The 10,000-nt window shown below is 46.1% G+C and overlaps 2 protein-coding genes and 1 non-coding gene across 3 annotated transcripts in view; 1 reads left to right on the top strand and 2 right to left on the bottom strand.

Moving 5' to 3' along the window:
* Positions 1-1,153: 1,153 nt before the first annotated feature.
* LOC311341416 (small nucleolar RNA U3) lies at positions 1,154-1,369 on the bottom strand. Its single transcript, XR_014633347.1, has one exon. It is a non-coding gene; the product is annotated as a small nucleolar RNA U3 (small nucleolar RNA).
* Positions 1,370-2,258: 889 nt separating this feature from the next.
* xpa (xeroderma pigmentosum, complementation group A) lies at positions 2,259-4,937 on the top strand. The gene is made up of 5 exons (XM_084465240.1): positions 2,259-2,661; positions 2,741-2,846; positions 3,044-3,209; positions 3,388-3,505; positions 3,654-4,937. The coding sequence occupies exons 1-5, from the start codon at positions 2,367-2,369 to the stop codon at positions 3,806-3,808; spliced, it is 840 nt and encodes a 279-aa protein (XP_084321366.1). The 5' UTR covers positions 2,259-2,366; the 3' UTR covers positions 3,809-4,937.
* A 586-nt stretch (positions 4,938-5,523) lies between these two features.
* Positions 5,524-10,000, bottom strand: part of kpna7 (karyopherin alpha 7 (importin alpha 8)) — a gene marked incomplete at both ends in the record, with an annotated part of 4,887 nt that continues 410 nt past the window's right edge. The window contains 10 exons of the mRNA XM_084465063.1: positions 5,524-5,607; positions 5,782-5,928; positions 6,302-6,484; positions 6,854-7,087; positions 7,388-7,564; positions 8,024-8,110; positions 8,482-8,564; positions 8,906-9,005; positions 9,406-9,574; positions 9,874-9,959. Of these exons, the coding sequence (XP_084321189.1) occupies positions 5,524-5,607; positions 5,782-5,928; positions 6,302-6,484; positions 6,854-7,087; positions 7,388-7,564; positions 8,024-8,110; positions 8,482-8,564; positions 8,906-9,005; positions 9,406-9,574; positions 9,874-9,959 (1,350 nt within the window). The remainder of the gene's footprint in view (positions 5,608-5,781; positions 5,929-6,301; positions 6,485-6,853; positions 7,088-7,387; positions 7,565-8,023; positions 8,111-8,481; positions 8,565-8,905; positions 9,006-9,405; positions 9,575-9,873; positions 9,960-10,000) is intronic.

The raw sequence follows: 10,000 nt of genomic DNA, 5'->3' as shown, positions 1-10,000 counted from the left end.
AGTAAAGTACAGTACAGTAGTACTGGAGTCAGCGGTCTCATTTTAAAGTGAGTTCCTATTCGGATTGATTCTGGTGAATCTGGTGTTCAGGTTGAATGGTGAACGAATTACCTACACTGAAGTAGGGTTGGGGTTATGGGGAACATTTTCATTTACTCTTTTAATGTTTTATTGTGGTAAGAAACAGGGAATTGTAAAAATAATATATAAAAAATATAGTAATATAACAAAGCACACATAATTTAACCACAATTCATACTAAACATCCCGATAGGTAATCAATAGTTTGATCCTCTGATGATCACTTCAGCCAGGTTGCAAAGGGGTGTTTGATAATGCTTATTTATTTGTGAGAATGCATCACTCAATAGTGATTTGTTTCCTACTTTCTATGTAAAATAAAAACCTAATAAAGTCCCAGTGGGAGAGAGTCAGATGATGTAAATAAAATCCAGTCTCTGTCCTGTCCTATGTCCTGTTTCCTCTGTCCTGTCCTGTACTCGGTCTGGTCGTCTGTCTTCTGTCCTCTTTCCTCTGTCCTGTTTCCTCTGTCCTATCTTCTGTCCTGTCCTCTTTCCTCTCCCTACAACCAAAGGTCAACCAAACGTGACATTGTGTTGTCGGTTAACACTCACCTTGTTAGCTGAAGAAATGTGTCTAGACAATGTGCTTTTGACCCGAGAGTTGTAGGCAAGGAAGGTTAAGGCTCTGGGCAATTTGGCATACTTTTTTATCACTGAGAAACGTTGCCGTCGTTCTGTATGAACGTTATTATGAGTGATGTTGTATATGAAATGCGCAACATAGTGACATAATATAAATCGTGTACGGAATGCTTCCTATATATAAAATCCTACTAAGTATTAAAGAGCACACGCAATTCAGATGCATAGGCTACTGCTATTGTGCCGTCATTCCATATTCCGCGTGTGTATAGTACTTTCATTATACTGTAAAAATGCGTTTAGGGTCTCTTTCTAGCTGAAAAACCTAAAGTAAACCTACAATGCAGATAATTTCACACTGTCGACAACACGATAAACCTGCACATTGAGTTAAGTAACGATTTATACTAGGTTATAAATCCACGTCCCTCTGATATTACAATCAGAAGAGGTCATGATGAGATAATTTTTAACATTATGTAGATCTAACCACTCTGATCATGTTCCCTACCTCCAGGCTCCACTAGGGAGCAAGGAACGGTCATCAATGACAAGGAGCGTATGAATTAAATCATTACTCGCTGCCCGCTTCGCGCTCAGAAGGGAACATCAGTACTCTTCATCATGGTTAGAGTAACCGATCACTTTCGTACGATATTTCTCAAGTCAAAGACTATAGAAATGATCCCTGAAAGTATGATCTTGACGTTAGCCGGGCGCGGACGAAACCCCATTCATGGGAAAGTCTTTCTCACTGATGGTTGTCAGGTTGAACTTTCACAATATTTACGCTCTCGTCAATATAACGGATGACACTGATACAAACCTATGGTTATTGAAACTGAACTCTGGCGTCAATGATCCAGACATGATACAAAAAACAACCACTTGAAACTTTATCTATTACGTTACCCTGAATTTTTAAATGTATAACCATACTATTCTATAGCGACAAACATCGCTATAGAATGACGTTCAAAACTAGTTATCATAAGGGGCAATACAGGAGTCACGCACAACTACGTTAAAGGAGTGATATGATAAAGAGATAGAGATAATTAGTACCCACATCTCTTTGCGAGACACGCGGGTCTGTTGACGAAAGTAACCCCCCCCCCGTCGGAATTCTACTCAATCCGCGTATTCAGAACCCATACACTGCTAAATGTAGGGCTATACATCTTTCTCTTCTCATACTCGTCTTTAACACAGACGAAAGACGATTTTGTATACATCACCATACAATGAGAATTAAGGAGAGATTTTGTGCTTTGGAAATGTAAATGTACGTTTTCTGATGGATAGATGGCGCCCTCATCTGTCACAGTATTTGAACAACCCCACTAACGTAATTTGTATTATTATATATTAAAAATAATTTAAAAAAAAACATACATATATATTTGAAATATTTCATAAAACTGAGAACATTTACAATTGTTTATGATTCGTTTAATTTAAGTGCAATTTGTTGGTGCCTCTGACTTCCTAGCGGGGGGCTTTTACTGTGAAAGTACGAGGTACGGGAGGAAGCGGTTGTAAACAATTGAACACGTACATCCACCGTTGTACAACAGAAACAGTTAGCTGGAAACAGGAGATGCATGAACACATTTCATACAACTAGACCTCGTATTAAACCTTCCGTTCACCAAACCAGAAAAGTGTCGCAGCTGGTCTGGTCACCGCAAGGCAGCCGACATGGAACCGGCAGAGTGTGAGATCGCTGCTCCTGTCACAGACTCTGAGGCGTCCAAGACAGGTCAGCAAGCGGACCGGGTAGAGCTTTCCCCGGCGATGCGGGCTAAGATAGAGCGGAACCGACAGCGGGCGTTGATGCTCCGACAAGCCCGACTAGCGAGCCGATCTCTAGCGGCGATCGAAGGCTCAACTTCAGCCAAAGTCGCCAAGACCATCGATTCAGGAGCCGGATTCTTCATCGAGGAAGAGGACGAGGAAGACACGCAGTGGGTCAAACCTGTGGTGCATCAACCAGGTGAGCTATATTTATGGTGGACCCGGATACTGACTGAGTGGGTGTGTGGGCTGTAATTAAGTGTTTTGTGTGTGTGTAGCCCCGGTGATAGAGACCGACTACCTGGTGTGTGATGAGTGTGGTAAACCCTTCATGGATTCCTACCTCAGCAACAGCTTCGACCTGTCAGTCTGCGACAAGTGCAGGTATATGATATATATATATATAATAGATATAAATATATATATTATTTTTTGTTTGCATGTATAGATGATATGTGTGTGTGTATCTACAGACTTGGTGTATGTATCTATACAGTGTGTCTGTCTGTCTGTCTGTCTGTCTGAAAAATGTATCTATAAACTGTGTGTGTGTGTGTGTGTGTGTGTGTGTGTGTGTTGAGGGATAACGATGGGAAGCACCAGCTGGTGAGCCGGTCGGACGCCAAGAAGAACTTCCTGCTGAAGGACTGTGACCTGGACCAGAGGGAGCCCCCCCTCCGCTGCATCCTCCGCAAGAACCCCCACAACCCCCGCTGGGGCGACATGAAGCTCTACCTCAGGACCCAGGTGGGGGTGTTAGTGTTTCCGTGATGGTTTTGTGTGTGTGTGTGTGTGTGTGTTGTTAATGGTTAAGTGTGGGAGTGTGTGTGCATGAGTGCGTGTATATGTGTGTCGTTAAAGGTTTACATTGCGTGTGCATGCGTGTGCGCGCATGTGTGTTGTTTAAGATTCCGTTTTTGTGTAGGTGGAAAGGAGGTGCAAGGAGGTGTTTGGCTCTGAGGAGGCGATGGAGGAGGCCAAGGAGACGCGGCAGGAGAACAAAGAGGTGCAAGCACAGAAACGCTTCAACAAAAAGGTCAAAGGTCAGTAGAAACCCTAATCCTACTTACCCAAATAACCTAACCCTAGTTCACCCTGATCCTATTTAACCAAATTTACCCTGACCCTTATAACCTAACCCAACTGTGTGTGTGTGTGTGTGTGTGTGTGTGTGTGTGTGTGTGTGTATAGAGTTGCGACGGGCCGTGCGTAGCAGTGTGTGGACCAAAGACTCCCAGGTCCATCATCACCAGTACGGACCAGAGGAGGTCCTCGATGCCGAAGAGGACCTCTACCAGAAGACCTGCTCCACCTGCGGACACACACTCAGCTATGAGAAGATGTAGACACACACAGCTACGAGAGGATGTAAAGACATGCACACACACAGCTAGTTCTCCACAACTTCTATCCAGACTACCTCACCTCCAGAAGCGCTCAGACCTCGTATGGAGTCCTGGTCTATATGTTGTTGGTTCTTATGGACGTCCGGAACAGACCTGCGATCTCAAACTCAAACTCAAACCGTTTATTATCAATTATTCTGAAATGACTGGCAGACATTGATGACACAAGTGGCACCCGTCTGAGCAGAACCAACGAGAACAGGAGCTGTGTTCTCATTGGACGACCTGTCTGGTTTCTCGGTGCAGCCGTTCCACACCCAGGTGCTTCCTGACAGACCCCCGCGGCAGGAGAACGCAAGAAGTCTTTCTTGTTTGTTGTGGTTTTACATCTCGTGCATTTGCTACCAACAACAATGTGTGTCATGTCTTGTCAGGCAGAGCCATATAAATGCCAATTTTGTACTGTACAAGGTATTCACTACACTATTTAATACTGTAAAAATGTGCCTATGCTGTCTCTAGCTAAACAGTGCGGCAGTGACCGGAGCCACGATCAAGATGATGGGTTGTCAGGTCAATTGACATGTGATGAGATTAATTAAATAACGTCTGCATTATTAATCCTTCCTTGTGTTGGCGTTGTTTCAGTTCCTCAACATGAACCTAGCCATGCTTCACAGTCAAACTAAGTTAAGGATTTCTAGGGACACCTGGTGTAGTGTTTTACAATGACTGTTACTGCAAAATCGCTTTGCTTTCTTATGCCTCACAATCACTTGCAAACTGCATGTTTATCGGTTCAATTGAAATGACACCTTTTGATGTCAAATGTAATGTTTACAATGTCAACCATTTCGTAACTTGAAGTTGAATTACTGCCGCTAGAGGGTCTCTTAATCAAGACAGGGTTTGACGTGGGGAAGTATTGCTGGATCATCGTGTTGGCCATTGGCCACACGTCCTACAGTGCCCTCTAGAAGATGAGATTTTATGTAAAATATTGTTTGACTTGTTGACATGTATTTCTTATGATAGTCAAGCCATGCCATTTTGTCACCAAGTCATTGAGAAAAGAAAGTCAAGAGCTGTGCAGAGGTTGATTGAGATCAGTCACAAAAAGATTTGTAAATGATTTATGCCTCATACGATATTAAAGCCTACATAACGGCAATGGTCCCCATAGTTACTGGTAACCCCATTTCGGAATAGTTTGCCTTGACGACGCCAATTGTTAAGAGTCAGATAATCCGAACCTGTAGGTGACTTCTTTACCATTCTGCTCATACCAATTTAGTCTGAAACGTCTTGTGCTGCATCATGAACCACCTCCAGAGTGCAGGTCTGCTTAGCTTGTATCTGAATAAACTAACATGAACCTTTTCCATTTGTCTCACCCTAGCGCCTAAACCATGATAGAGGCATCAAGATTACCCTTAAGCAGAAGTAACGCTTCACACAAGTGTCGCGAATCAAAACGCTGGTACACAACTGGGAAAAGAAAAAAAAGTCACAAATTTGGCACAGGTCATAACCATGGGGACCTCCCCCACCCCTGTAAAACAGCTTTCCCAGTTAGTCTTATAGGACCATATTGTTAGCATCTCCTGCAGGTAATGTTTCAGTCAGCCTGCTAGTTTAATGATTTATGTTCAGGCAACGCGTAGTTATAACAAAATATTTTTATTAGCTTTAGAAACAGTGTCAAAATACAAGTTTTAAAATTCAAAAGTTTTCTTGACATCAGCCGCCTGGAAGATGAACTCGTCCTCTGTAGCCTCCGTTTCCAAGACCTCATCATCCTGAAGTGAGAACAAGACCCAACGCATCACTACCAATGTGAGGACAAGACCCAACGCATCACTACCATGTGATGAACCCAACTGGTGCATTTCCATATAAATAAGATCCCAAAGCATCAAGGGTAAAGATGGCATGCATTCCCGGTTTAGACCACACTCTAAACAGCGACTCACGGCAGAGAAAAACTTTTCTATGAGGTTGTGTGTTGCCTGGTACACCATCTCGTTCTCATGGTTCTGCAGCATCTCAATCCGGTCCAAACCACCCAGTCCCTCGACCAGCAGACACAGCTTTGCTGTCTCGCCTAGCTTCTCTGCGGCCTGCAGAAAGAACCAGGTTAGCCAAACGCAGATGCATGCTGACTTATGGGCCAATCAGTTGTGGCAATAACTGCACTTGGCAATATCATGCTCATTTCATTGAAAATGGATAGACAAACTCCAGACGCTCTTCTGGCCAATCACAAGCAGTGCCAAGAGTAAGTGGGCCATCACATTATGGCCTTGAAAATAAGTACTGCTTACCAACAAATGTGCACTTAATTAGAAGTTCTACTTCAAACCAATGTTATGAAGTTAAGATTAATTTATACTGTATAGCTTGGCCATTGAGCCAAACAGGGAGAGCATCCAAGACCAAGGACCTCAACTTTCCAACTAAAAATTTACATTGGTTCCCAAACCGGCGACTCACCAAGAAGATGTTGCTGATGGCGTCCAGTATCACCAGGACGGTCTTGGTGTCCTTCACCTGCAGCAGGTCCAGGATGGCCTCCAGGGCGCCGCTGTGCACTAGCTGGACCACCTGCTCAACTGTGCCCCCGCTGGTCAGGTTGGTGATGGCCCACACCGCCTCACGCTGGGTCTTAAAGTCCCCCTGAGAGGACCCAATACACACATCCAGAAATATGACCACAGAACAGACTCTAGGAGTTAATGGACTCTCGAGTGAGCTAAACTGCCGTCACATAAGAGACAAAGACCTCGTTAACATAAGTTATACCTATGCATGTTTTTCCCTCTGCTTTTGAATGTAGCCAGCGTTAGTTCCAATGTCAGGGAGCGGCACGACATTTAAACGAAAGTCATCCAGGTCTCTTCAGTTTCTACCAGGAAGTCCCACTCACCACCACATCATGGAATAAACTGAACCCTAACCAACCTACACCGACAGCACCATCCCTGGTTAGCAACAATCACTACAACCACTGCCCAGCAGCAGCAGCAGCCACAACATCAGACTCACGTTCTTCAGCAGCTCCACCAGAGGGGGCAGCAGGCCACAGGTGATCAGCTGCTGGATCTGTTTACAGGGCCCGGCGGCGATGTTGGACAGGGCCCAGGCGGCCTCCTTCTGCACGCTGGACTTGGGGTGCCTCATCAGACGGGGCAGCACGGCCAGCACCCCGGAGTCGATGGCCATCTGCGTCTGGACGTCCGAGCCGCTCACGATGTTCCCCATGGAGCGGAGCGCCGGAGTCTGGGGAACCAATCAGAACGTGGCGAGAGTGTGATTAGCCGTTAGAAGCCGTTTTGAAAATCTGCCTCTTCTGACATCACAAGTGTCCACCTAGATGTGTGCTGGATAGATCAGTCTACCAGCCTACCCAGTGGACTTCAGCAAACATTGCTTGTCTATCCGTCATATATCTAGGTGGACACGCCCACTTGTGATGTCAGAAGAGGCAGATTTTCAAAAACGGCTGATCACACTCACACCTGGTGGCATAATATGTCACCTTTAAAAATACAAAGCTAACCACCAGGAAGTGACCCGTACCACAACGGCGAGCTCGACATGGCCCATGAGGGCGACCAGGCGCGGCACGATGCCAGTCTTCACCACCACGTCGATGCGGTCGTTGGAGCCGTCAGTGAGGTAGGAGATGGCCCAGCAGGCGTCTGACAGGACGTCCTTATCGCTCAGGTGGAGTAGTTGGACCAGGGACGGCAAAACCTGGCGGACAGGAAGAGATCCTGTTGAACAGCCTGGGTGTGTTGCCTCTTGTTATTGAAAATGTCCCATATTATACCACCGGTGTGCGGTGTCAGAAGAGGCTTGTAACAGCTAGTCACACCTGGTGGTATAAGTCACCTTCAAGCACTAGCAGAAAAGTGCGAGTGAGTGGTACCAAGAAGGCCCCATGAACTACTGATAGCTACCTTTACGCCAATAACAATTTGATGCATACAGCTTCTTTGCACTGCATTTGGATTTCTAACTAGACCACTCAGACCCAAACATGTAGCTCCGGTCATGATCACTCAGATTGTCCTCAGCCACATGCGTAAGACACTCGTCATCTGCTAAACGAAGGAAGGTCTGCTTGGACAGCTTCATAACCTCAAGCTAGAAGGGAAGCACACAGAAAACCACCCAAGAACAGGAGACTTGAGTCGGTCGGACCCAGGTTACCTGCTGGACAGCGGAGAGCGGGGGAAACGGGTTCTTGTTTCGGCACAGGTTGGATAGAGTCCAGGTGAGGTTCCTCAGGTAGCCCACCTATAGGGCCAGAGGAGAAAAATATCTGCTCCAACAATATCATCCATATGATACGAGTTTGCCTGTTCCCACATGATGTAAAAGACAAAATTATGGAAGACGTTGTTGGGAGGTAGTCATTAGCGGAGAAAAGTAATTTATCAGCACCATCAGGCCTACACCTAGTGGTCATATTGGTTTATTTGGGGAAACCACGACACTACCAGGTGGGGGGGGGGAATAGATAAAACATACATAAAAAACATAAAACGCAGCGTAGTCATGTTTGTCATGACTACTGTCATGTCAGCCAGCTAGGAGGACCTGACCCTGAAGGCCCTCTGAGGTGGCGGTCTAGTAGGGTCGGCTCAGTACCCGTAGGGTCGGCTCACCGGGGTTTCCGGAGTGATCCGGGACAGCAGCGCCGGGATGACGTGGCAGTCGATCAGAGCATCGCGATAAGCCGGACCGTCGCCTGGAAAACCAGAGGGGAATGTTCATTGTCATGGTCCATGAACCAGTACACAGATCGTAGACCTCATGGAAGAACTAACGCCGAGAGGCGGTACTTCAGTTTGACCTGCATTGCTTTCAGGAATCTATATATATATATATATAAAAAAAAAAGATATTCAGGACAGATATATTTTACTTAAAACTAAATTGCTGTGAAATGTTGAGCGTTTATACCATAGACCACACCACTGAGCTTCTCCTTCAGGACATCAAAGATAAATCTCTTTTAATCTCTTTTTCAGGGCAAAGCACCGAGACCTGTGGGGTACGTCGTCCCACAGCAGCATGTTCCGTGGTTACCTGCGATGTTGCCCAGCGCCCAGACGGCCTGCTCGCTGATGTGCAGGAGAGGAGAGCTCAGCAGGGAGATGAAGGCGGGCACCGCGCCATGCTCCACCACCTAAAACCACCACTCCAGGTAAGAAGGTGCTTAAACCATCCTCAACCGTCTCTTGGCCTCACTAAAGAGCCATTAGCAATATCTTTCGTCAACATCATGTCTGCCCCGAGACGGTTTAGCGTGAGTGCATTCCCCCAAGAGGAGGCTGTAATGAATGCACCAAAGTGCTTAGTGAGGCCAAGAGAGACTTTGCGATGCATGAGTCTTTAAACGCTCTACTCCACATCCTTCAGAAATATTGACAACCCTTTCCTGTTCAAAAAAAAAAAAAAAAAAAAAAGGGGTCCTACTGTTTGACATTGCAAAATCAAGTTTACAGGCCTGCAAAAACCTATACAGTACCAAATTCAACTCCCAACTGGCTACATTGAGATTCAGGTGGGTGCATGATGCTAATCACCTGCTGTGTGTGCCAGGACGTTCCGGAGGCGATGTTGGTCAGCGCCCAGGCCGCCTCGAACTGCAGCGTGGGCTCGTCGTCCATGGACAAGAACTCCACGAAGCGAGAGAGCAGACCGGCGTCCACGATCTCCTTCAGAGGAGGGTTCCTCTCCCGGGAGAGGAGCTTCCTGGGGAGACCAGCGGGAGCGCATCAAGACCAGGAGCGACCAGACGGCATGAACCTTCTCATCTAGCAGCCCAGTTCCAATACACTAGGGTTAACAATGAGGCATCATGCCAATATTAGGCTTTGCAATTAGTTCCTAGGTAGTTACAATATAAATGATGCAGACTCTAGTTTGAAAAGAGTTCAAAAGGAATGCATTATTGTAGTTTGGTGTCGCTGAAGTGGAGCCCGTAGTCGCCCTACTGGCGGGGTTGTGTGGGGGTACAGGAAACCCAGAAGGTACTGAATCAGCCGGACTACCTTGCAGCTTGACATCCGCGAGTTCTGTCGTCAATGCAGCCGCTGTTAACGTGTTGGATGATCTCCTCGATGGACAAGGATCGAACCTGGAACATCACATGACAGGTTATGGGTGACTCAATAAAAT

Source organism: Micromesistius poutassou (genome assembly GCF_964030765.1).
Source record: "Micromesistius poutassou genome assembly, chromosome: 3".
Classification (NCBI taxonomy): Eukaryota; Metazoa; Chordata; class Actinopteri; order Gadiformes; family Gadidae; genus Micromesistius; species Micromesistius poutassou.
Note: the sequence above shows the minus strand (reverse complement) of the source record. Positions and strands in the feature narration are given on the sequence as shown.

Bases quoted from the DNA above. Each gene is read 5' to 3' on its own strand.
- xpa (XM_084465240.1), top strand. From the start codon at position 2,367: ATGGAACCGGCAGAGTGTGAGATCGCTGCTCCTGTCACAGACTCTGAG. The intron at 3,210-3,387 runs GTGGGGGTGTTA...GTTTTTGTGTAG, and splicing joins AGCTCTACCTCAGGACCCAG to GTGGAAAGGAGGTGCAAGGA. The intron at 3,506-3,653 runs GTCAGTAGAAAC...GTGTGTGTATAG, and splicing joins CTTCAACAAAAAGGTCAAAG to AGTTGCGACGGGCCGTGCGT.